The sequence below is a fragment of the Daldinia childiae genome, assembly GCF_008694065.1.
Source record: "Daldinia childiae strain JS-1345 chromosome Unknown Scaffold7, whole genome shotgun sequence".
In the NCBI taxonomy this organism is placed as follows: Eukaryota; Fungi; Ascomycota; class Sordariomycetes; order Xylariales; family Hypoxylaceae; genus Daldinia; species Daldinia childiae.
Genome location: NW_022984648.1, coordinates 1,605,197 through 1,631,134, shown reverse-complemented (window position 1 = coordinate 1,631,134; position 25,938 = coordinate 1,605,197). Strand labels below are relative to the sequence as shown.

General features: G+C 46.7%; 7 protein-coding genes across 7 annotated transcripts; 1 reads left to right on the top strand and 6 right to left on the bottom strand.

The window, feature by feature from the left end:
• Positions 1-775: 775 nt before the first annotated feature.
• On the bottom strand, positions 776-2,585 carry GL218_06738 (uncharacterized protein; the record flags this gene model as incomplete). The annotated part of the gene is made up of 2 exons (XM_033583464.1): positions 776-1,823; positions 1,873-2,585. 2 exons carry the CDS (start codon positions 2,583-2,585, stop codon positions 776-778), a joined length of 1,761 nt encoding a protein of 586 aa, XP_033433474.1.
• A 7,206-nt stretch (positions 2,586-9,791) lies between these two features.
• On the bottom strand, positions 9,792-11,393 carry GL218_06737 (tRNA (guanine(37)-N1)-methyltransferase; the record flags this gene model as incomplete). Its single annotated transcript, XM_033583463.1, has 4 exons — positions 9,792-10,340; positions 10,403-10,908; positions 10,971-11,072; positions 11,135-11,393. 4 exons carry the CDS (start codon positions 11,391-11,393, stop codon positions 9,792-9,794), a joined length of 1,416 nt encoding a protein of 471 aa, XP_033433469.1.
• Positions 11,394-12,321: 928 nt separating this feature from the next.
• GL218_06736 (Dehydrodolichyl diphosphate syntase complex subunit NUS1) lies at positions 12,322-13,427 on the bottom strand (the record flags this gene model as incomplete). The annotated part of the gene is made up of 3 exons (XM_033583462.1): positions 12,322-12,809; positions 12,871-13,276; positions 13,332-13,427. 3 exons carry the CDS (start codon positions 13,425-13,427, stop codon positions 12,322-12,324), a joined length of 990 nt encoding a protein of 329 aa, XP_033433468.1.
• A 563-nt stretch (positions 13,428-13,990) lies between these two features.
• GL218_06735 (Exocyst complex component sec10) lies at positions 13,991-16,605 on the top strand (the record flags this gene model as incomplete). Its single annotated transcript, XM_033583461.1, has 2 exons — positions 13,991-14,186; positions 14,252-16,605. 2 exons carry the CDS (start codon positions 13,991-13,993, stop codon positions 16,603-16,605), a joined length of 2,550 nt encoding a protein of 849 aa, XP_033433467.1.
• Positions 16,606-17,596: 991 nt separating this feature from the next.
• GL218_06734 (uncharacterized protein) lies at positions 17,597-19,679 on the bottom strand (the record flags this gene model as incomplete). Its single annotated transcript, XM_033583460.1, has 4 exons — positions 17,597-18,656; positions 18,707-19,185; positions 19,274-19,385; positions 19,477-19,679. The coding sequence occupies 4 exons, from the start codon at positions 19,677-19,679 to the stop codon at positions 17,597-17,599; spliced, it is 1,854 nt and encodes a 617-aa protein (XP_033433466.1).
• A 1,035-nt stretch (positions 19,680-20,714) lies between these two features.
• GL218_06733 (uncharacterized protein) lies at positions 20,715-21,500 on the bottom strand (the record flags this gene model as incomplete). The annotated part of the gene is made up of 1 exon (XM_033583459.1): positions 20,715-21,500. One exon carries the CDS (start codon positions 21,498-21,500, stop codon positions 20,715-20,717), a length of 786 nt encoding a protein of 261 aa, XP_033433473.1.
• Positions 21,501-22,272: 772 nt separating this feature from the next.
• Positions 22,273-23,682, bottom strand: GL218_06732 (NAD(+) kinase; the record flags this gene model as incomplete). Its single annotated transcript, XM_033583458.1, has 1 exon — positions 22,273-23,682. One exon carries the CDS (start codon positions 23,680-23,682, stop codon positions 22,273-22,275), a length of 1,410 nt encoding a protein of 469 aa, XP_033433472.1.
• Between the last annotated feature and the right edge of the window lie 2,256 nt (positions 23,683-25,938).

Below are 25,938 nucleotides of genomic sequence, written 5' to 3'. Positions count from 1 at the left end.
CTACCTCTTATTGCTCTGGGCGAATCTACCTGTAAGCCGCCCTACCGGCGCTGGAACAACCAAAAGTACATTCCCAAGGCCAAATCCACGAGACGCCAATCGATTCACCCATTATGTGTCCTTGCTGAGAGAAGCAGCCGAGAAAATCGACAAAGCCACCCACAGGCATTTTATAGTAGTGTGTGTGGTGAGTCAAATTAGCTCTCTGCTCGCTCTCCCTGCATTACGACAGCCAGAACCAAGGGTTAATAGACGATCCTCGTAGCTGCCCATTCTTCAAAGGGGTGCCCCTGAAACGCACTTCGATAATATTGCTTTTTTTTCCTTCTATAGTTTGACCCTTCCACCTCAATCCGCCGATGATATAATTCCGATGGTAAATCAATACATAGAACGCCTCATTAAATCGCCGGTGGAGGAAAACCCTCCCGTGGTATTTCCGTGATTCCGCTCCGTGTAATTGTCTTCCCCACTCCAGTTCCAAAGACCCGAGTTCTCTGATATGAAAGTGATTTTGCTTTTGAAAAATATTGGCGCATTAGTCAATCTGTCAGATGCCAGATACCATGCAGTTATAGGTGGTAAACACCCGACGGTGCGTTGGCAAACCGATGTCCTATCAAACCAGCCACGAAGTGCTATTCCGGGATATACTGGAACAAGAACCACACCAAGTAGCGCCCTTATCTGTCAATGATAAGGATATTCCCATCGATTCCCATCGACTCCCCGTCCATTAGATCCTGTGCTTCGACGATGAAACGATGTGACCCTATCACCTCCTCCAACCGACATTCCAGATGACATGTGCGATATCCCGAGCAGTGTTGACCGTATCTATCATCCGACCAATTATTCCATCGTTAGGCTGGACATCGCCCTCCTCAAATGGCATGAACATGCCACTTTCTGTCCGACGCATGCCTGTTGGTTGATTGAGGTGATTATTCGTGGAGGAGGAACGTAGGGGGCTTTGCTTAAAGGGAGACGTTGCGTCCACTGGGCTAGATACTGGGGTTGAGCTGGTCTCCTCGTCTAATTCTTCGCCATCGTCACCTACAAGAAATGGGCTTGATGCCTTAGAAGGTCTTAACGTCTCTTGTGAAGGAGACGGTGATATGATTGGACTCCTCAAATTGCCTGTGCTGTGCTTCATGGCAGTTTCAGGGTTGGGAGAATCTTCCCTATACTTCAAAGTCGTCGAAGGTAGCATCGCGATGGTCTTACTCTCGGCAGGCGTATTTACCGGAGACCTCTTTCGTGGAAGGATGGGTTTCTTGGACGTCTTAGTTCTCTTCATCATGATTGCGCCATCATCGGAATCGCTGTCGTCGTCATATGCCCAACGTCGGTGAATCACTTCCTCCTCCTCTTCCTCCTCTCCCTTTACGTCAACTGCGATGCATTGCTGGACCTGCTCGTCGAAGTGAATATGCTTCCGTTCCGAGGAAGGTGAGACAATGCCAGACGAAGCTGTGGATGGTAGCATACTCGTATTCTCACGGCTTCTCCTTCTGGATGAGAAGGGGAAGGTGACATAATCTGTGGTTGCGCGGAGTAGTATGGGCCGACCAACACGAACGGTACTATCCTTTTGTTGAGCCTGAACTGCAGCCGTAGCTTGTTTTAAGAGCGACGAGGAAGAGAGCGACCTTTGGAGCATAACCTCCGACATACTCCTCTTCTTAAGGATGGGCTTTTTGTTAACAAACGAGTCACATCTCGATAGTCTGGAATTCTCTTGTTCCGCATCGTTGGGAAATAATTCCCCACGGCGAGTCTGCAGAGGTCCATAGAGCCAAGTCACGTCACAGTCCTTGAGCCTAGAAAACGGGTCAGATATTTGAACGGAGTGTATAAAGAGAGACGTACCAATTTAGTGTCTCCGGCGTTACTGTTTTTAACTTATATTTAGCTTTCATCCATGTCCTCCACGACGCGTTCTCGAGCCGCGGCCCATTGCTATACTCGGATTTCTTGGCGACAATATACCTCCAGGATGACCAAATATCTTCTTCCCTCCAGTCGTGCGATAGATAATCGACATGCTGAGTAGGGTGATGCTCAACAGCTGTATCATCTTCAGCACGCTCCAAGGCATCCGGTGACTCCGGGCGCGAGGTGGTCGCTGACGTATCAGGGTCAGTTGGAGATACGGTATATGAATCGCCCGTCCGAGGACTCGGAGGCGGTTCCAAGTCCTCAAGCGGATCAAAATACGGATTGTGGCAAAGCCCGGACACAAAGAGGTGGTCATCGGACTGGATGCGAATATCTTCTTCGCATTGTCCGTCGAGGGATAGGTTAGTGGCTGGCGTAGAAGTATACGATAGTTCGGAAGATTCGGGTTGGAGAGTGCGAGGAGAAGATGGAGCAGACGACGGACTAGAATTGGGTACTATGTGAGGATGGTGGTGGTAGACCTCGTGGTAGGATTCGTGAAACGCGTCGCTTATTTTTGACGTCGAAGCCGAGGCATGAAAGCTCTGCGATGGGCTCGACATGAATCTAGATTGAGAATGAGATCTCCTCAAGGAGGACGAGGAAAAGAGGTCGTTATCCTCTGAAGGAAGAACCACAGCCATGTCGAAATAATGTTCGTCCCCTTCCACGAAGAAAAAGAAACCCAAATCCTCCGACGTTTATAACTCTAATACGGATTCGATGGCTGCCTTCATGAGAACGATATTATCGTCTACGATAGGACGACTAGAAACCCTTCACGACAGTATTCGCTCACAAGACGAAAAGTCCTGAATCGATCCCAATCGTTCTCGCCTGGCTGGGGTATTTCCGGATGACGTGACAAATCTAGAGTGGATGGTGCGCAGCCGGAGTGAAGGCGATATTTGAATTCAATTTCTGCATGAGACAATTCGAAAGTAACCGGCTAAAGATGAGACGAGATATAATCGGCGACGTGGAGAAACAAGGCGCACTCGCACAAAGAGGATCGGAATCGTAAATTCGATGTGGTGTGCGTATGTAGAGGGATGAATTTACATAGATAAGCGGTTTGAGAGGCTTAAGAGGCTTAAGAGGCTTGCCTTGGTCCACGGTTTAGAGTGTATTGGGTCGAAAACAATCCGCGGCAAAATGTTTGGTACAGTAAGTTGCCCTAGGCTAGTACAAGTACAAGAAGGGTGGAAATTCCGGGAGATCGGAAGCCTGCAAGGATGTGAAGGAGGATTGAGGGGTTGATACTTGACAGGGCCAGCCAGTTACGGAGCGAGGCTGATGGCGAATGGCATGGATGACTCGACGTGGGTGGACGAAGACATCTAAGAAGAGAAAACTACATAGTATGGGACGGGTATAGAGTGTATAGAGTGTATAGAGGGGGAGAAAGGGAGGAAGAGGAAAAAGGAAAGTCTTTCTATTCTTTCTATGCTAGGTATAGATATGGTGAATACCTTGTAAGGTTAGGTCTAGGTATGTACTTAGGTAGGTAATAAAGGTAAGATAAGATTGGTGGAGAGAATCGGAATGGATTGTGTTTTACTGTAAAAATAATAAGTAATAAGACACCTGCTGCACCTGCTATGGTTAATGCTACTTCCTACTGTAGGTACGCCGCAACGTAATAATGTAAAGTGCAATGTCGAAGTTACCTACCGACCTACTTACCATAGGCTAGTTCCGTGGTTAGTGCCTCTTATTTGCATCTAGTTACACGCCTATTCCGTACTTTCCATACCTATGTAAATAATAGGTATCTAAGGATATGAGTATTACATTATGTACCTAATGTATTATACTTTCAAGCAGTTTACAAGCACCTATAAACACACATATCTTTAAGCGACCTTTGAAGTTGCTCAAGGTACCGTCTTACATATACGTGAGCAGATAATTTATCACTATTTTGCGAAATTGGAACTCTCTATTGCGTCTAGCCCTGCCAAGTGCGTTTGAGCTTTGCCGGAACGTACATACCTAGCCCGTAAACCTGGGCGACCTGGGCATGTTGCGAGGGTATAGCGTAGTGTATGTAAGATGCAGGGCGAGCCGGGGGAGAGTTTTTTTTTTTTTTTTTTTTCCTTGCGTATGAACTACGAGAGCTGATAACATGGACTTTCAGGTCCCACTAATGCTCACTAATGCCTAAGTACCTACATGCTGATAGGTACTTGTATTCTATGCGCCGGAACTAGAATAGAAGAAGTGGAGATGCTAGGAATGCGAACAAGATAACTTTCTACGGACGCAACCTTGGTGGAAAGCGCTGCATTAACGGCCGTGACTAACGGAAGTACCCCAGAACAGCCCAGAACTGGACCAGGTTTAAATATGTTCGAGTTAGCGGATGGAGTATATGTAGAGTATATGTAACTATGTAGATAGCGCGGCTGCTTGCCTGCACGTACATACACCCATACACCTAGACTTACATCAAAAAGTACCTACACATATGAATGCATACCTGCATACCTACCTCCTACATCAAATGTCTACATGTCTCTATATATTTGCCCCATTTGCCCACATATTAGTTGCATACATACAGTACCACTGGACGCATGCAAGCCTACTACATACACTACATACATAGTTACATACTACCTTGAGGATATTATGTACGAGCGGCGCCGCGAGTTGATACCTCTTTTGCATTGCAGTGCGACATGTAAGGAAGTGGGCTTTTTTAGTTCCAGGACTCTTTGCCTCCTCCCATGGGCACTGGGGCGGTCAGACACTCATCCGCCTGTCCTGGTTTCATAAAAACGCATCGTTAGGCTCATTGAAGAACAGCCGCCGCGCCGTAAAAAGAGAAGGAAGCAAAAAAAAAAGAACCACCGACCGAAGCTCGAAAAATAGATACCAAATCAGAGCCGGCGAAATTGTGGATTCTAGAAACTGGCATGGGAGTCGAAAAAAAAAATTCTAGTGTCTCACTTTTTACGCTTCGCCAGGAGAAAAAAAAAAATGAGTGGAACGCAGGCTAGACCAGAAACCGTGTAAACCGATTTGTTTCTTACCTTCTATGTACGAAGTAACGCCGACTTCTTTCTTCAGCTTTTATACCTCTTTTCGGGCAATTAAGGAAGAGAAGGAAGAAGAAAAAAAGAAGGTTCTTTCGGAAATTCGTAGCTCGCTAACCCACCCGACGCGAACGGACGCATACGCAAGATCCATCGCCGCCAAGTATTCCATAATATGTAATTTTTTTTTGTTAGTTATCACATAATTACATATCTACGACACTTACGATTTATCTACATACATACAAAAACCTACAAAGGTATAGTACATACATACTTACATACATACCTATAACTTTACGTAGCTTGACAAAGACTATTACCGAAAGTCCCAAAGGCTAGACTTTCCAAGTTGCATGGGGGCGAGAGAAGATCGACAAGTTTTTAGTTTCCCTGATAGGTGAGTAGGTTTCTCTTCCCCGGACGGGCAGACGGGCTAGAAAAGCCTATTTCTTCCATGTTGCAGGGATTGATTCGAGAGGCAACCGCAGAAAAAAAAAGATAAAGGGGGGGTTGGCGTAGGTAGGTAAACACCGAAGCATCATGATGATAACCGTCTTATGTGTAAGTGTTTTTGTTTTATCGAGATCTTGACTTTCTTTATAAGATAAGAATATTATACCTTACATATCACAAATGAAATTCGTACATAAGCTTTAAAGGTTATGGCTTTTTCCTAGAAAGCTAATACGTCGTCTTGATATATGGGAATGCGTAATACTGCATTCGTAATTCCATTTTAGTTTTGTCGATAGGCGAGTTAGATTACATATTTACATAGTAATCATCATATGTTCATCCCATGCTCCATGCTCCATGCTACCTACCTGGCTGTCATACGCACATGATAATAATTAAGCCTCATGATTTACATAGATAGGAGGCTTTTTATTTATTCACGAAACAAGTTCTTCAAAGTGTATGTAGGTATGTAGGTATGTATGTATGTAGATTGTGGCTTTTCGGTAACATCTCTTGGCTAAAACATATCCACACAAACTACAGACTTACAGATTACCTCACGCAAGCAGCTGATCGCTTTAGACTATCTACCTACCTTACCTACCTAGCCTTAGAGACGATCACCGACCGCTCGGTCACGCTATCTACATAAGAGGAGTAATCTAGATTTCCCCTTTTCCCCTTTCCCCGACCAAGGCTCCATTCCAATCCAATGTCTTATCCATTTCGTGGGGAATCGTTTTTCTTTGGTTGTTATGTATTTTTCTCGCTTCTTAGGTTGTATTAGGAAAGTTGGATCATACCTATACATAACTAGTAGTAATAAACGAAGAACTACCTAGTTAAGATTATAAATTCGTGTTTCCCTACCTTTTCCTCTTTTATGTAACACTTGGTACCATCACATCACAACATAGCCGTTCTTGTACTACTAGTACGTAGAATACTTCATGTCTGTATTACGATGGTCAAATCTCCACCCCCGCCGCGTTCCGTGTGACGTACATCCCTCCACGTTCGAGCGAAAATCTGTGGCTTCGAACGGACTGAGGCTACTACTAGGTTAAGTATTTACTAAACCCCTGTTTTTCCATCATCATCATCATCTTCTTCCCAACAACGGGGAACTGGTCCCGACGGAGCCCCTTTTACGTTATAGCATTGACCCTCGACGTCACTCGTCAATGATCTAGGTGTTATTCGGAATAGATTCAACAATGAATGCCCGTCGCATATGTAATACAGTACATACATACATACCTAACTACCTAACCTAGAGTCAACAACGTCTTTTGCTTGCCCTTCTCCACGTTTTCTGACTAACTAACTAATATTGGCCCTCGGAACTCTGCAATCAGCCGGATTAGGTTATAGATTGACGATCTCTCGATGATAGATGATATTGATGATAACCGGCACGACTACACCTACCTACCATGTCGTGCCGTGCTGTGCTGCAGTAATTTCCCTGAGTTGGCTTCTGTGTGAGATATGTCAAGTTCCACGATCTGCAGTGCCCAGATGTCGTCCCCGACGCCCAGGATGCCTTCGTACGACGAGATGGGGTATTCGATACGCTATGGTTTGTCCAAGCGCCCCCGCAGATGACTCCGAAGCCGAAGTCGAGAAGGGGGGAGGGGGGGAAGAGAGAAGCTGACTAAAAAGCGATAGGGACGACATTCATTTGTAAAAGCACCCCAAGGTAATAAAAAAAAAGTGCCAGCCAATCCGTTCCCGCGGGTCTCTTGGCGCTGTTGCCAGACTCGAGATACGGAACCCCCATGGCCCATGGCCCATGATCCTGTAGTGCAACAGGAAATACAACACCGATTCTATCATTCCTTGCACACCGAGTCCGCGCCCATGACGTCGACCTCACGCCGTCATATCGCAATAATATAGCAAACATACAACAAAGGGTCAAATTACAATCTTCGGTTCCTTTCCTACGCGCATAAGCATAAGCCCGAGCCAGCAGCTCACTTAATCACCAATGATCAGATGAAGCAGATACAGGTAACATAAGAAGAAAACAGAAAGAAAAAAAAAACAATGGCCTGTCTTTACGGGCGATCACTGACGATCTCGATAATTAGTGACCTGACACATACATTTTATGATTCGAAACTTCTTATCTGCAACGCGCACAACAGCTGTTTTATATTATTGTGTTTCCGTAGGGTGAAACCGAGTCAGTCAGTCAGCAGCTAACAACTTTCTTTGCCAGCCGCAGCTAGTCTCGCTTTTTTTTTAATACTCTTTTTATATACAAATCTCGCATCTTCTTGTAGGATTAAGCTAGTAAAGAACTATGTCTTAGATATACTTGCTCTTTATCTTCGCATATACTTCTATGTAGATGTTATGTATAGCGCTACTTTGTATAGCTCTATATACATGGTTGTATCGTTACCCGCTAGATTGAGTTTGCTACTATGCAAGAAGCTCTAGCTATTTTATGGCGTCCATGCTAGTAAGATATTTGGATGTCTGCAAGCAAGGTAGGTAAGGTAGGTAGCTGGGTAAGGAACGCTACCACAATAGCTATAATCCCGGACGCGTTGCTAGTTGTTGGTAACACAAGGGCTCCGAGATCTCCATCAAAAACACAATCCTGGGTCCTGTGGGCACACACGAATTCGAGCCGTTCCGAGCTTACGACGGTCGCCATCATGATAAATAAAAAAATAATGGAATTAGTCATCGAAGTCAGATATACGGATCCCCTGCCATGGCATTTGTTGGAGCATAGCCTCGTAGCCCAATTGTTTGCCAATGGCACCGACCGGTGTGGATGAAGGAGTGTGTTGTCACGCCTCCTCCCTGTTGTCTGTTGAGACAGTAGGAGTGTTTTCGGCTAAGACGGATTCTGAGCTCACTGGAGAAGAGTCTTCGCCAGACCTTTTGTTGTTCCGAAAAACGAGCCGAATAGACTGCCGGTTCCTTCGCAACGTCGGGATACCGTCACTGTATCATCACTAGCATCTGAAATCCTGCACCTATTAAATGACATATGAGCCGTTCCCGAGGCTCAAAGCTATTCGGAAACTTATCCGCGCGCTCCCTATGGCGGTGCTTTATCTTATAGACGAAGGCAGCAGCAAGAATCTGATCATAAAAATCGCGTCCGCATAACCATGTCGCCTTATGCTCTCCATATCAAATAAAATGCGACACAAGGCTAGGTGCACAGAGTCGCAGTCCGATCCCGTATGTCTTCTCCACTTCCTGCGTGCATATTCGAGCAATAAGCTATTGTCTTCCGCTTTTGTCTAGAGCAAGATCTCCTTGAATGGACTAGCGTCTTCTGTGGGTGGTGTATTTCGCAATAGACGGCTTTTCACCGGTGAAACGGAAAATTGAGAATGGAGTCATCGGATAGGTTATGTTTGGGCTCGCTAGCATATAGGGAGCCCCGGCCTCGCATTAAATCTGACTATGAGTATCAAACTTAGATATAGAAGAGGCTATTCATACGGCCGGGCAACTGTGGGTTTCATCGAAGGCTGTACGTATTTAGCCCTGCTCACTAGAATCCATCACGTAAAATCTTATATGCATCAGGGCAGCTATCAGGGTTGATATTGTGCTGAGACGACGGGGGGGGCTAGGTGTGATAGGTACTGGTGCTGCAAGTCGCGTTGATTCCCTTGCCAGTAACAACTGGTATTAAGCATGAGGATGAGTTAGCGCTGTGCAGCTTCGAGGAAGATGCTGAACTATTATCCAATAGGCCTCTTCAATCCATCCACAAAGGCAAACTCAGAGTTGCAATCATGCATGCTTATCTGCATGAACGATGTTCGGCTATCGCACCGGGGTCCGTCTTCCCCTTCAATTTATACAACCTCTAGACAGAAAGTGATACTGCTCCTCTTCGACATGGGGAGTATGATTTAGATAGGCTTAATTCTTGACGCCTCCGCTGGTTGGTGCGGTTCCCGAAGCAATGCGTGCCGTAACACATTAATTGAGTATTTCGCTTGAGATGTGGATAATGGTATCCCACGGCGGACCTAGTGATCCGCGCTCGAGAAACGTTCCACGGCACCGTGATCTTCCTTACCAGGCGCCAACAAGGAACATATTGTATTAGCATAGCATCCTTGTGCTGCGCCCTATGTATGCCGTGATCCACCTGCGGCGGCCAGTCCCGCCATAAAATAATCACAGACCTGGAAGCTCCCTGGACTGCGAAGCTAAAGTTGATATCTTCACATGTGTTTTGCTGCAGTGGTCCGCTTGGCTTGCATACCTTATATTGCTCAACAGCCTCCTAGCGCCTAACATGGTAAGCCGATGATACGAGGGTTTATTTACTGCGTTGAGGGTCTTGTCTGATCTTGTTTATACTCGGGCGGCAAATGCCACTTCAGGGGGCACTCTGAAGGATGCGCAGAACATGCGCTTGTTAGGTGCCACATTTCTGGTTTCTAAAACGGATACCTCTCTGGTATTTTCGGCCTCGCCTAACTTCATCTCGACGCCGATCTCCGCCGAGATGCGCTCGCAGATATCATTGAGTGGTGTATCATCATCTGCCTTGGCCGCGAAGCAATAGACGTGGACCATGGGTAGCTTCGTACTTGTGTGGGGAATAAAGAGCTCCTCCCGTGCGGCATAAAGACCGCGGAAGTGCGATAGGAAAGTAATAGCGGATGCAGGAAGGTTCATAACGAAATGAGAAATCGTTGGCGGAATTGGTGTATGTTTAGGTTTCGGGTTGGGCATTGACTTGTCAGTAGTGTTTGAATTCGGATGTTGACTGCGTCTCAATTTTCTACTCGGTCCCGAGACGACGTATTCGCCTTTAGTTGATGCTGCGTATACTAGATCGGCTGCTTCTCTGATGAACGTCCGTCCATCTTGATTGAATGGTCGCACGTATTGGTGGACCTGGGGGTGGTTTGTTAATTCGGTTGAAGACATACAGTGTACTTCTTTCATTCGACACTCACCTTGTTCCGTTTGATGTTTTCATCCATATAACGATAACTCTCAGGGTTATAGTCATTAGCCCAGACAAAAACCTCTTTCTTACCAGCAGGTACTGCAAATGGGCCAATACCAGCCATCACATCGCATACGACCTCACCGGGTCGAAAAATATTGACTACTCGCCTGTGTTCACCCTCCAGCTTACTATTCCAATACACTTTAGAGTAATCGAATCGGAATAAGCAGTCATTTTCTCGCACTTCGACATTTAAGTCATCCGGTCCGGCAAGGACTTCATATGCAAACGTCCGGAATTCTGATTCAGTTCCTACGTTGGCGACTTTGTTGATGACCGTTTTGACCGCTGGGTTTTTATCGAGTATAACCTCTGCGATCAGTTTCTTGTACGGCAAGAATGCTTCCCTAAGATTCATGTGCGCAACATGTCCTGCCTGGTTGAACCCTCCGGGAATGCCATCATGCTCGTCCCGTAGGTCAGGGGGGAGTAGAGATTTCATCACATCCTCTAAAACAACCAGTTAATTATTGCGTTCATAAATACCAAAAAGTTTAATATATATCTGTTACCATAAGACCAGTAGTCGTAGTCTAACGACAAGTTATATGGGACTATTCCTATCTCCTTACTAGCTACCCCATCTTGAAGAGAGGATGTCCATGTTTCAGGTACTACAAGTAGCGTCATTAACAGAATGCAATCAACCACAATACACTTTTCGGACTAACGTTACCTTCGGCCTTAACTTTGGGGTTTAAGAGTAAGCATTTTGTGCCCTGCGCTGCGAGGGTCTGGTCCGGGTGAGTTACGACGCCGGGTATCCTTTCAAGAGCGAGAAGAGTATCCTCGCTCTGTAGTTTCTGACGCCAGACAGAGATTTTCTTCTTGTCAGCAATTGCAGCTGCAGCAAGGTTGACCGTCTTAGAGAAGAGCGACCTGTCAAGGACACCGAAAGCCGAGCGTATGGTTGGCGGCCGGAGGAGACTGCTCATATCGTCGCCCTCGGCGGTTATATCCTTTAAAAAGTAAGCAAGGAAGCTAGATAAAAATATCAAGGGATTTATATACCACCATATTATAATTTTCTGAGAGGGGTTTCTGGGATGGTATCTGTGAAGTTTTGAATAGACCCTTTGATGGTTTGTGCGAAGAAGATCTACCCCAGGATCGACAAAATTTCGACTGGGATAAGACCCCACGCTAAAACTGCTAAGACGCAAGGCTGCCGCGGCTGGAGTTTGTGTGCGACTTACATGCGTCATACCAAACGGAAGGCTGTGTGGGCTGATGATATTTTCTACGTTCTTGCCTGTCTGACTTGTCTTATCTAATAATGCATATATGATGGGTTCGAGGGAGCCAATTGATTGTGTCCCTGACATGGATTAGGTTATGACATGTCAATTTCATCTCTACTCTACTGTATCAAATCGACAAATTTAGACTTAGCAACCTATATTTTAATAGTCCTTTATTAGCTTCTATTGATCTAACAATAATCTTACATAGTATGTTAACTAATACCGTAACGACAATATAATGCTCTTGTCCCGAATGCACCAACTCTCTTACTAATTATATGACAGACATTCATAGCGGATGCTTTTCCAGCCATAAGAACCTGAGTACGCCAAATTCAATTATCATTCCTACCTCTATAAAACCCCTGACGTATCGATTGAAAAACCCAATTCTCCTAGCACGCCTAGTCTATGAGGGGTCGAACGGCTAGCTCTAACTAGGTGAAGTTCGATGGCCATACCAATACTAGGTTTAAACAAGCTGTGGGGGAAATAGCGACTGAATGATAGTATAACGTGGTGTCTATTAATCAGAATATTGTTAACTAGGAGTTGATGTCTAAGCCGTGAATATGATTCGGCTTCGCTATGCATTGCGATCTAGACAAACCTGCTAGTTCTATTTTCCAAGTTTGAAGGTTGCTTCCGTATATTTCTGTAAACCTTGGAGGAATACTTGATATGCTACGCCCTGGTTATCAGGCGCGCAGTAGATCTCAGTCAGCCGAATTGGCCATGGTGGATATCCTTGCAGATCAACGTAAGGCTCAAATGAGATGAGTAGGTCTGGCTCTGGCATAACGGCTTCAGATAACTCATGGTCGAGAACATCCAATGTAATGTCGCCAGCCAATATCTTCTCTTGCTGGACCATATGAACTAGAACCTTGGTAAGATCTACCATGGCCTCACGGCCGTCATCTTCGGAGACAAGTATGACCTCTAGCGGAACCTGGTCTTGTCCATAAGACAGTCGATTTACAGAATGAATAGGTGAGGCTCCACGAGTAATGAGGGACAGCGGCGGAGCTTGGTGCTTTCCGAACCAGCCCTTCAGCTTGTGTGCTAAGGCACGATGTGCCTGAGGCATATAGCGTTTAAGTATTCCTATGCGTACCTGTTAGTTTTCTAATGTTTAACTCGAACTGGTTAGAATCATGACCCTTACCTGTTCTCTCGTATACAGATAATCGAGGAATACCTGCCGAAGCACACCATGCTGCTACCTCAGAAGCTTCGTTGATGAGCTTTTCCAAGGCATCCCCAGCTCTTCCACCATCTTCCAATGTCAATATTATACTAACGTGCTTAGGCAACCTTCTGTATACGCTAACGTCTCTTCGGACATAATCTGGAGTGTTATGATGGTGTCTGAGTATGGAAAGGACTCGAAGGGTAACGGCATGGTAGGCTGTGCGAATTCGGATATAAACGGAGAATATTGCGTGTACAATGATGTATAGCAATGCATGGAGCTGCGACTTAAGGAATTTCCTAACACCAAAGTGGGACGTCTCCCGCTTCCTCTTGCGACTCCGACTCGGTGATCGATTGGGCGGAGAGGGTAGATAATTCTATAATAATTGGATAGGTTAGCAGATGTGCGGACTCGAAGTTTAATGCACGTACCTGCACGAGCTTTTCCCGCTCTTTTGCACCGAGCTTCTTATGCCCGGCCCTCTCGTCCTCTCGATAGAGTTTCGTATCCTTAGAAGTGAACGACATGATGCCGTAATATATGTAAGGATTATGAAAAGAAAATGAGCGATGTAAGAATTTGAATTTGAAGGTTTAAGAAACAATTTCTCGTATAATATTAAGTCATAATAGTAAGTGGTGATCGAGGTTCGCGTTTCAATACGCAATTGAGAGGCTTAAGTTGTCAAGCCTGGATTATTTGGATCAGATGTTAAACAGCGATAGGCCACCTACGATATAGGTCATTCATGTTACTAGAGCTCAGCCACAATTTACGTGGCGTCATATACTATGCATAATTCTATCGTTTCCACTATTTCCACCTCCTGTAGGTAGCGTTACAGAGCTAGAGAGTTAGGTACATTAGGTACACTATAGCACGGTATATCGTACCCCTGCAGTCCGTCATGGGTACCTAAATTATTGAATTAAATCAACTTCGCCTTGTCGGCGCATTCAAAGTAACAACGACGCTTCCTGATTGCAATTACGGCCCATATTACCACCGCAAACCCCTCCTCCTTATTTTCTTCGAACGTCTTCTCCATGTTATAGAACAAATGACAAATTAAACATCGCTGCTTGATGCCATGGAACGGACAGGCTCCGGATCGCGCGCTCTGTTCCCAAAGGGTCCCAGCTTTACTATCGATGATTTCTCCAATAAGGACTTCATAGTTCGTGATTTTGTCGATGAACTTGCTGAGAATGCTGTATCTTTTAACCGTCGTTCTGGACCTGCTCAACAACCCTTTGATCCGAAGCCCTTAATCCGAACCTTTGAGAGTATGTTGTTCCACCATCCTCGTTAAGCCTTAATACGAGCCACGTGTTGATACTTGTCATTTAAGATGCACTACAGGGCTTAGGCAACTTATCAGAGGAGCTACAAGCAAAGGAGTCGGATCTTCTATCACAAGCCCGCCGCGGAGAAATCCAGCATGACCAAACTGTCGATACTCTAGGTCGCAAGTTGGAACAATCTATCGACCAATTCGAAGCCCTAGATCTCACCCTTAATAACCCGAATGGAAATGAGCGAGGCAACCGTGGCGATGCAGGTGGGAATATCGCTGTCCAAATTGGAGAGAAGCTGGAAGAGTTGGATAGGAAACGAAGGCGGGCGCTGGACGCCAACTTTCTAATACAATGCTGGCTCCAAGTTAGCGAAACCGGAGAGCTTACACTACTACAAGATATTCAACGTCAGGGCGGCTCCGAAAATAAAGTGAGATGCGCTGTGATTGCACACCAGCTAATGCGAATTAGTCAAAGATTGGACCCTATTTCCTGGGGTCAGACGAATGGATTCCGCAATGGCTTTGCTAATGGCGATATTGACGATGATAGGAGATATAATACCCGTGAAATATTGGAGAAATTTTGCGAAACACTAGAGCAAGATCTACTGAAGCAGTTTAACAACAGCTACCGTAAGCAAAACTTCGACGATATGAAGGAGTGTGCCAAGGTGCTATACGACTTCAATGGAGGTGCCAGCGTGATCGCTGTTTTTGTGAATCAACATCAGTTCTTCATTGACAGAGACCAACTTATAACCGACGAGGTGACGATGGATGGAGAAACGTGGGATCAACTGGCAGATCCCGACTCTGAACCACCGGGAGTTGAGCCTAGCCTTCAATCACTTATAGACGAGGTCAAAATCGTCATGCAAGAGGAATCGTTTATCATTAAAAGGGCATTCCCTTACTATGAAACAGTCCTGATCAAATTTATACAACGTGTATTCCAGCAGTCGATACAACAACGGATGGAGTTGGTGTTAGAGAAAGCTAATACCATCTCATCATTAGCTTTTCTTCGATCCCTCCACTCCTCTAGAAGTTATATCGGTGCCTTGGTAGAGGACTTGAAGGCACACGGCCTCACAGAGCACTCGGAGCCTTGCTCCCCCCAAATATCCCAGATATTAGATCAGCAGATGGAAGAATTATTCGTTCCATATATAGTAGGCAATTCGTACATCGAGCGTGAGAAAAGGAGCTTGGAAGAACTGTTCAATTCGCTACTCTTCAAATATAATATTTATCACTCTAGGAGGAAGAAGGCACCTACAGGTTTTATGGCTTCGTTAGCCCAACAAACCAATCAGCTCATGGCATCCGCTAAGGACGCGTATCTGGAGCGGCTTGAATCATCTGATCTCACCCCGACACAGAAAGCCATGATGTTGAGGGTTGCCGGTGTCCAGGAAAACGATAAGAACAAAAACGAAATCGAAGTTTCAGAGGCAGAGGGTATTTTGAGCACTGTTATAGCAAAGAGGATGTTGACATGGCTTGCCGAAAGTGTCCGACGAACACTCGAGCTGGGTAGTCCAAGCGACACTCCAAAAGACGTTGCTATACTCCTTAATCTCCTGCTGACTAACATGGGACAAGTCTACGTAGAGACAGCTCTGGAAGCAGCTCTTGAGAAGGCCACATCTCAAGAGAACGTGAAGACGGAACCGGATCTCAGCTATTTACCTTCTGTCCGCCCCGCCGTAACAATCGGTAGCATGATGAACCGCTTCATAAATATGGTGCTCATCCGCCTCGCCGAATCCAACACCACTGTACGAAGGAGCATGGAGGCCCAATCGAAGATGGGTATCGAAAGCATCGAGAAGAAAGCCAGTAGCATCATGAAAAGCACTGTAGATGTCATCGTCAACTGGGTATCTAAGTCTCTGGCTCAGCAGAAGAAACTCGACTTCCTACCCAAAGACGAGCTCAGCATCATCGAGTCGCTACAAACACCAACATGCACCACAACATGCCTATTCCTATCGCGGTGCACGAAGCTCATCGCACAGGCCGTCGACGGCGCCAACCTCGAGGTCTTCAGCAGCGAGCTCGCGCTCGAGATCCAGCGCCTGCTCTTCGACCACTTCAAGAAGTTCAAGGTCAACGCCACCGGCGGTCTCATGGTCACCAAGGACATCGCCGGCTACGTAGCCGCCCTCAAGGAATGGCCTCTGGCCAAAGACGTCGAGGTGGCCGTCGAACTGCTCACCGAAATCGGTTACCTCTTCATCATCGGCCCCGAGGCCCTGCGCGAGCGCTCCCGCAACCTAGCTGCTTCGTCTGCGGGCCCTGCCGCTGCTAAGAAGCTAGCCAAGGCGGATTTCAAGGCGTTTATACAAAGCAGAGACGACGCCAAGAGTGCGGGTGTGCAGAGCGTCTTGTCGAGCTTATAAGGAAGAGATATGGGAAGAATAGGAGAAATTGGGAGAAAAACAATTATCTGGACGGGTATCCTAGAACAATCAATCAAACAAACGAATAGCGAAAGAGAACGAGGAAATCGAGGTGCCTTTGGGTCGTTTGGATCGCGCGCGCGTCTTGTTGCATGTACAATTACGAGATCGATGATACCAAATGCGAGAGAATGAACGCCCCCGACGTATTCATCTACGCCTTACCTTACCTAACCCAACGTGCCCCTTCCCCCCGTCTCCTTTATTCGTAAACTAAGTCTGTCGAATGTATGATTTTTACACTGGGCCATCCACAATTATATATGAATATCAGCAGCAGCAGCATGGTTTGTTTGATTCGCTTTATTGAGATGTTTACATCATGGTAAGTAATGTGTCGAATGAGCAGCGCTTACCGTCCCTCACGCACACAGATCCGAGTAGACACCTAAACACCACTTCCCCTCCCCCTTCCTTCCGAACCATTGCGTAAACATTAGGTACTCCTGCTCCTTTCCCAGCCGCCAACGGAACTCGCAAAACCACCCACCCATCACCACCACCAGGAGTTCCCCTTCACGCGGTGCTCAGTCAGCCTAACCAAGTAGGCCACGCCACGCCACTTAGAAAAGATGGAAGAATACGCCAATCGGCTTGCGGGACCAGGTAAAGAAAAATAGGAATATTCCTTCAGCCGCAACCGTTTTTTTCTTTTCCTAAACCCGCCTGATTTAAAAACTCCGGTCAAACAGTCCATCCATTTCTCCTCCTCCTCCTCCTCCTCAGAGGCCAAGTTCTGCTATCCACGAGCTAGAGCGCATTTTCCTTTCCAGGGGGGTCTCTCCTTCACGTGGTAATGCATATAACCTAACAAATATCTAGACTGTTTCGCTTACAGTAGCCGCTTGAATAACTTCTGATGCTAGAGTTTAGCTTAGTTTATCTTCCTTTAAGAGGAATACGAGTCTTTAGAGGTTCGGGGCGACTTTTTTCAGCGCCAGTTCCCTTGACTCAGCGATAACAGTCCAGCCACGCAGTCCAGGTCTCCACGCTTAGTAGGGCTAACCGAGCCTCGTGGTAGTTTCCTAGGCTCATCATCCCCATTTGCGCTCCCCTTATCTTCAAAGATCGACATTGGCGAACCTCGCGGCTTTAGCGATGGCGCCGTGTTGGATCTGTTTCCGAAGAGTGAACGTTTAGTGGTACTATCTTGCTCGCCAAGCGGGCGTCCTACGCGGCGAGGATTTTTGCTTGGGATGGTTTGGTCTTGAACCTTGGGGGGAGGCAACGGTCGTCGGCGATTAGGGTTGCCCTCCGAGTTTGGGCTCCAGTTCTCCTTGTCAGAATCGCCGGATGGGCTGAGTATGGTGGTGAGACTGCCTTTTCCTGGCTTCTCCAAATCGATCGTTTCCGGCCGAGTGTCCAATAGCGATGTAGGTGGAAGGGTCTGCATACGTGCCACGCTACTAGTTGTTCGGCTGAGTTTAGCTTTCTTAGCTACTCCTTCTCGGTGTGCGGGTTTGTTCTGTGGCGCATTGCGCTTGTTAGGATTGGACTGGAGCACGTTTGCCGTGCTATGGCTATGAAGCAGGCTACTAAGACAGGAGGAGCTACTACTCGATCGCAGAAGGCTAATGGCTGCGACTGCAGACCCAGAGGACTCGTTCTCGGCTTGTTTCGTTAGCTCATCACGAGTGTCTGCTTCGCAGCAGGATTCCCAGGCATGTACGTCTCGAGACCGACCTCGAGTAAGCTGTGGAGGTAGATGAGCAGTGAGGGTTGAGATGGGCGGGAGAGTAATCCCGGGTAGGGCGCTCCGGCTCCTATGAAGGGTCCTGTGACTGCGGACCGGAGGTAACGTATCCGCGTCTCCTGATAATTGTATCTGGGTAGGTCCAGGTGGTGACGGATGGGAGGAAACCAACTCAGCCTTTCCATCCAGGGAGAGTGATAGACGGACACGAGATGAAGATGCCGAGGAAGGCGGTGGAAGAATTGAGGCAGGAGAGCTGCTAGCGGCTGAGTTAAAAGAGGATGAAAACGACTCAAACCTGGTAAAAACATTAGTTATGCTTGCATCTGAAAAAAGGACAGTACATACCTAAACGACTCATCCCCGGCCCGTCCCCAGGTAGAGGGTGTTGAGAATGAATTGTCGAAGCTCCGTCGGTTTGCTAAATACGCGACTGACGCCGACGAGATCTGAGAGAGTGAGAGGCTCTCAAATTCGGTCCTTTGTGGCGGGGGTGGTGTATGTCTTCCAGAGTCCTCAGGCTCTGGTATCGCCGGGTTATCTATGACAGATTGGTCCATGGCGCCCAGCTTCGGGGAAGAATGGACAGAGTGCTGAGGGCTCGCGTCTTGGGAGCTGAAAGGTGATTTCTCCAAATCGAAGGCTTTTTCGTCTCCCATACGCGTCTCCGCCGGTTGCACAGGTGCGTCTTGCGAACTCATCTGTGCAGGGATAGAGTCGGATGACAGTATTTGCACACCCCCACCATATCTGAGTGCCGCAATTTCCTGCGGCGAAAGAGGACGCGATTTTCGGCGATCGTTCTGCCGACGGTTCTGGAACCATATCTACGGGTATATTAGACCCAATTCGTTCTGACGTAGTTTTCACCAAGTCGCTCACGCGTCTCCGCTATGATCTACGGATTATACTAACCTGAACTTCCTTTTCGTTGAGTGAAACGCGACTCACGATATCAAGACGCGCTGCCTTGTCAGGCTTCGGATTCGAGTTATATGCGGCTTCAAGAATAGCCTTATCTTGTGTCCTATACAGAAGAAATACAAGATGTGTTTAGTACATGCAATGATATAAGCTGATTTGGGGTTGGGGTTGGTTTTGATTCCGGGGGTACACACGTAGTTCTCTTCCGCTTGCCCTTGGGGTGTTTTTCTGTGTTGGAGTCGTGTGTAGGATAGCCAGATTCTAATCTAAAGGAAGATTCGAAAGACATTGTGCTCGAATCCGGGTTACTGCTCTGGGAGCTGATTGACCCTCTGGCTTCGCGTGGTTCGCGCACGGGCGGCATGGTGGGAGGTGAGGACGCGGTGGAGTGGGACATTGTTGTAATATGTAGATAATGACGGATTCTAAATATTCATTCTACAATGTGTAAAGTAGATGGGACAGGAAGTAAAACGAGAGACAAGTCCCCTCCTACAATCTACAATAGAGAGAAAGAGAATAGATGTTGGGCTTAGATTTAGAGACTTAGACTTAGGGTTAGGGAAAGGAAAAAGAGAAAGAGTAGAGGTTGGTGCTGGAGTAGTAAATGCATTAGTGGGGCCTTTTTGGCGTGTCAGTCTATGTACATAAATGTAATCAAGACCGCGTCTTGAGATCTAATGCATAAAGCTTGGACCATACCTTAAATTGGCCAATCACATCCCCGATCGCGTTACAGGTCAGCCTAAAAGGGTAACTTATTTACTTAGAGCGTGACCATCTCCAGGTAGACCAACCCAATTTCTCTTAATTGTTACCAAAACACTGCAAAGCGAAATGGAATGCGCTAAATGTGCTAAACAAGCAAGAGTCCGGTACATCAAGCATCACCAATATAGCTAACTATTGTGGATAATAATGTCGGCAATTGGTTTTGCGATTAAAGAAATCTTAATAGTATATACATAGGTACCTATCTACGTAGTTGCGAAGTTACATGAGGGGCAAAACCCATAGGAGTTGCGTGCATAGGCCACAATTAAAGGAATATTTATAGCTACGATGCAGTAATAACCTAAAGTACTCCGAGATCTACAATAGTTACACGATATATAAGTATCCATTGTTGTATACCTAAGGGTTGTTACGGTCAAGCTTAATATTATTCCATATCTTACTCAAAAAAAGATGCTAAGTACCTAACCTATGTAAGCAACAAGTAATTACATCACAGTCATACAAACTACCCAAGTAAACAAAGTTTAGAGGCTGAACGATGCTTCTCAAGTCCCATAATATAACATTCCCAAGCTTCCATGTGATGTGGGGCCAACTCAGCTAATTTAGGGCTTAGTTATGGGACGTGACATTGATTCATCTCTTACATACATAGTAGAGACAGACCAACATTCATCGTCATAGTGTAACCCACTCACTCGAGGGGATCTGATCTGATCCCCTCTTCATCATTCCCTTCTTCCCTAACACCCTCCCTCATCGCCTTATACCTAATAATAGCTTCCATACACTCGTCACGGCGGTACTCAGGGCCCGGCCACCCATGGCTCCGGTAGATATGGCGGACCCAGCAATTATCCCCCTCCGTCGGGAAGAATTCGTCGTCGTGCTGCGGGCCTTCCACTGGGGCCACCGCTTCATCCTCGTTAAAGCTGTCCGGCATCTCTTGGACAGTTTCGGTTCCGGGAATGTGGAACATCTGTAACGTCTCGTATTTCTGCTTGAGATCGTTAAAGTACTCCGTCACGTCCCACTCGCCACCCCGGCTGTGCCGGATTATCTCCTCGATGATCGTACCCTCCTCCGTGTCTAGTAACAAGTCCACTCCGCCGCTCTCGTGGCCCTCTGCAATTACTACTATATGTGCCGGTACCGGTCCGTCGGCGGTAGCGGGTATCTCTCCGATCTTAATCCAAGTGCCGCTGAACTCCTCAGGCGTTACGGTAGAGTAGTCGAACACGTTGCATTTATAATGGATGTCGACGTCGTTATCTTGTCCTCCCTGTATATACGGAAGGTGCTTTAAAAGGTCTACTACGAACGCGTTCTTCCCAAATCCGCTACAATTCTCTGGCGTGATGTTGGGCCAACCCCCTTCAGGCGGGTGCTTCAACGCTGAGTCTGAGATGTACATTCTCGTCAGAAACGTGTAAAAATCGTTAATGATGGCGACGTATTGGTCGCGAGTATAACGAGTCATTTTTGATAATTCGCAATTAACGACGATGTCTTGAATATCCTGAGAATAAACGGCGTATAGTTATCTAATAATAACAAGTGAAGCCTTGATTTACTTATATGTTAGCAATTCTTGAATTAACCAAGTGATCATCCTTAGGCGGCACAGCATCTGATGGCTGCCTATCAGGGGCTTAATGAGATCAGCATATATTTCAATCCTCACCAACCCGTAAGATTTAGTGTTTACTTTAGTGGAGGTCAGATATGATGGAGTCAAGATTTCCCCAGGCATCCATCTGTCGCATAGACAAGGACCAGCTTTACACCGCCTTGCCTAACCCTAACATTGAGTCCACGACTCACCCTACGTCGAACGAATACAATACAATACAAACGCACATTGACCCGTTAAATGTGAAAACACATGATTAACTTGCAATATATTCACATGCGATTAGATTAGTTCAAAATAGGCCTCGTAATAATCTTATTCGTAAGAGTCTAGCCTAATCGCCATCGTTGCGACTGGCAATGTAAAGACGGTACAGTACTAATATGAAGTATTGTCTCCGCAAGTCTATAATACCCAACAAACGAAAAATCAAACGGCTACTCGCTAAGGAAGCGCCTTGATTATCTGCTCCACGGAAACTCCCAGCTTGACGCCAATGAACTCCTTGAGGTGTATCGAGATCACCTGAATCCTCCTACCACGTACGCAGTGGAAATCAGACATAACTGCGCGTGAAACTCCAACATCTAGCTCTAATCGAGACTCTAAATCTAATTCTCTACATGCCCAGAAGGCTCATCTGTCGTCGTAAAGGACTCGCGCTGGTGCTACCATCCTCACTTGCATAGTATGCAGAGTCGGTATCGATATCCCATTCCGGCTCGTCGTCTTCATTGACGGAGCCGCCAATTTTGCTCTCGAAGCCTTTCTGGGTGGCAGCTCGCGTGTTCCATTGAAGCGTGCGAGAAACGCTATCAAACCATTCCGTTCCGGTACGCATCACGGTGGGGAAGGGGTACTGAGAAGCCGTGATCGTCACACAGTCGCCCTGCTTTAATTCTACCCTGCCTTTTCCATCAAACGCACAGTACGCCGTAGCGCGGGAATTCCGCGGGATAGAAACACGAAGTAGCATCGTGTCACTAAGCACCATCGGTCGGAAAGATAATGTGTGCGGGCAAATAGGAGTAAGAAGAATGGCAGGAAGGTCAGGGCTGACCAGAGAGCCACCCGCGGAAAGGGAGTATGCAGTCGATCCGGTTGGCGTGGAGAAGATGCACCCATCCGCCTGGACAACGGTTAAGAGTTCGTTGTCACCGTATAGCTCAAGGTTGGAGACGTAAGGGGATGGGCCGCGGTCGATGACAAGCTCGTTAAGAACTTCAAACTGCTCACCCTCTTCCATATCCGGACCCCCCGAGGTACCATTACGGAAGACAGTACACGTGAATCGCATACGAAGGTTGACACGCATACCATCGTCACCCATAACTTTGTTGAGATGCTGCTTATACTTCTCAAATTCAAAGCTTGTTAAGAAGCCGAGACTCCCCAGACTGAACGACAAGACGGGAGGAACAACTCTTTGGAAGAGCCAGGAGGTAAACAGTACAGTACCGTCACCTCCAAGAGTCAAAACAAGATCAAACTTCTCCGGGCTACTCCAGCAAAGGTCCGGAGACCAGTATCGAAGCATAGACTCAAAGCGAGGATCTTCGTCTACAATGCTAGAGGCACCGAAACGCTTTGAGTTGCGTAGTTTCGCATCAACGTAGACGTTGACTCCTATATCTGAGCCGTATCGGGGAGTTCTTAATAGCCACATGGTGAGTTCTCTAGTCAGATACACCAATTCATTATCGCGGGCTTTGGTGACGATCATGACACTGCGGACAGCTCGGCGGATAGGTCGGCGCTGCAGCTGCTTCGACACCTCACGAACGCCAGTGGCGGTCTGCACTAATCTGGAATGAGACATCCACTCGTCGTTTTTGATTTCTTCGAGGACCTTATCAATATCGACTGCGTCATCAAATCGGTTGTGGTAGAAGCATGGTGACTGTAAGGAGGGGAATGCGGTGGTCGGAGTTATATTTCGGGCGGCAAGCTCGGATAGAGCGTCGGAGAGTTGTTGAGAGGAAGAAGGATTGCCAGGTCGTTTATCGACCGCTGAGTGGGCGGACAACATGTTGTTTAATGATAATGCTTCAGGTTTATTATTCCGTGCGACAGAAGCCAGTGCTTTCATAAGAGTTTGACGCGGGACGGCATCGACAGAGGGTGCGTTCTTGCGGTGTCCACGCGATTGATTATTAGAGATAGAGTCTGGACCTTTTTTAGTTAGAGCAGAAGGCTCAGGTTTTGTGTCGTTGCCGTCAGCATGATAGTGGGATTGAGAAGTAGAAGGAAAATGCGGCGCAGAGTCGGACTTTGTAGGCGAGCCGGATTGTCGCAGGGGTTGATCTTGATCTGGAATGGCTATGATGGAAGTGGATTGCTTAGAAACGGGGCCGACAGCGATCCCGACCCCTCCGTCAGCTTCCTCCTCCAGTATGTTATTAGTATTGTTACTTAGAACAGGATGTACCCCCATTGCCCCCATTGTTGGCGAACCCATTAACCCTAAATTAGGCATGGCTCCACACTCTTGTACCTAGACGAAAAGTATCGATGCGGTTTAATAGAAGCCGCCAAATCCGAAGATAGCACAAAGGTCCTACACTATATCCGAACCGTGCAGGATTAATTTAGAACCGGTGCAGATGATGTCTTGATTATTTGTGTCCGATTCCCCGTCGTACAACGAACAACACTAAAACAATACTTTGTCAGCGGGAGATTCCTATATAAGGCAACACCTATATGAAGTAGGAGGGGGATCATATGCTGGTTTATAATAGCCAAGGTAACAAAATCTGGTGCTGGTGGCACTCGGCAAAGAAACCATGCAGTGACGGCACACTATAGGCGCTTCACCTCCGAGACATAGCAAATCATAGGTAGCAAAACTTACAAAGCTATTCCCGAGGTATGTTAGTCTCGTGATATCGAGACACTAGATGTGATGACGATATGATCACAACAGCGGCGGATTTCCGGACACCGAATCGGCGAGTATGTTGTCTTAGGAAGCACAGAAGATGTGAGAGCTGGCTCTTGATTAGGATTAGATGGCACACTCCGTTTAGAATTAAGCTATTTCGCTAGTGGCTTGTTCTTATGATCGAGCTGAACGAGAAGGTCGACCGTGGAGGAATTCGCAAATGTCGAGTAAAAAAGTCCGTCAAGGAAAATTAACGATGTTGGGATTGATAGAAAACCGAATTGTCGAGGGATATATTTTATTAAAAAAAGAATAAGAATGAAATAATTCGAGTTCAACTCTGCGAAAGACTATATGTTGGTAGACAGAACGAAGGTAGCAGCCAGGCCGGGAAATAGTCAAACGCAAAAAATTAAAGGTCGAATTTGCAAGAACTTCCAGAGCTCTGCTTTGCTGTTTTCACAAACAGCCGATTGAAAAGAAAGACTTGGGTCTGAGTGACTGAAGATCCAGTTAGACGAGAGATTCGAGAATTTAGTCGTGCTCGGCTCACTTATTAAGATAAATCAGCTACTTGGTGATAGAGAGATGGAGGACCGACTGTGGAGATGCTTGAACGGTACCTCCGTGCATGGACTGTGGAGTAGCAGCTAGGTGGAGCAGGTAAGGGTCCGGCTCAAGTGGGGGTATAAGTATATGTATATGTATTTAAGTACCCAAGTACTCTAATACGTAGAATTGATCCTTACGTACGCGGTTCTTTGTAGAAGGATGGCATTAACGAATGAGAAGATAGAAGAGGATAAGGAGGATAAGTAAGGAGGATAGGAACTGTTGCAAAGGCTGTAACTTTGCATACTGCATCTAGTAGTAAGACCCGAGGTGACAAGTCTGCCACCCCATACGTCGCTGCAGTGTCTTGTACCTATCTCGATTCCCAAAAAAATCATATGTAGAAAATCAGAAAATTAGAAAATGGAGGGTACGTGGCGGTTTGTTTGACCCACCATCACTAGTACTTCTCCTGTTTTCCCCTAACAGATGCTGTTAAGTCTTTTCGCGCCAGGTCTCACGTTGTAACTCTTACGCAGGGGTGCGTAAGCGAACGCTGCGTTAAGGAGACTAGACTCGTCTCATATTTTCCCAGCTCCCCAATGCAGGGCTTGCAAATGCTCCCGGATTACTTGCAACCGATCTTCTCAACCGACTAATCAATCAACTGGAAGCTGACGGGGTTTCTTGAGCCTCCTTGACCTCCTTGACCTCCTGCAGATATCAGCATTATGCTGATTTGTTTTGGGCCTTCACTTGAGGACGAATCCTGCGTCTGGAACATCATCGAGCAAAGTGGCCTCCCCTGCGAAGATCACACATCTAGAAACAACCACTAACCGCCACTCC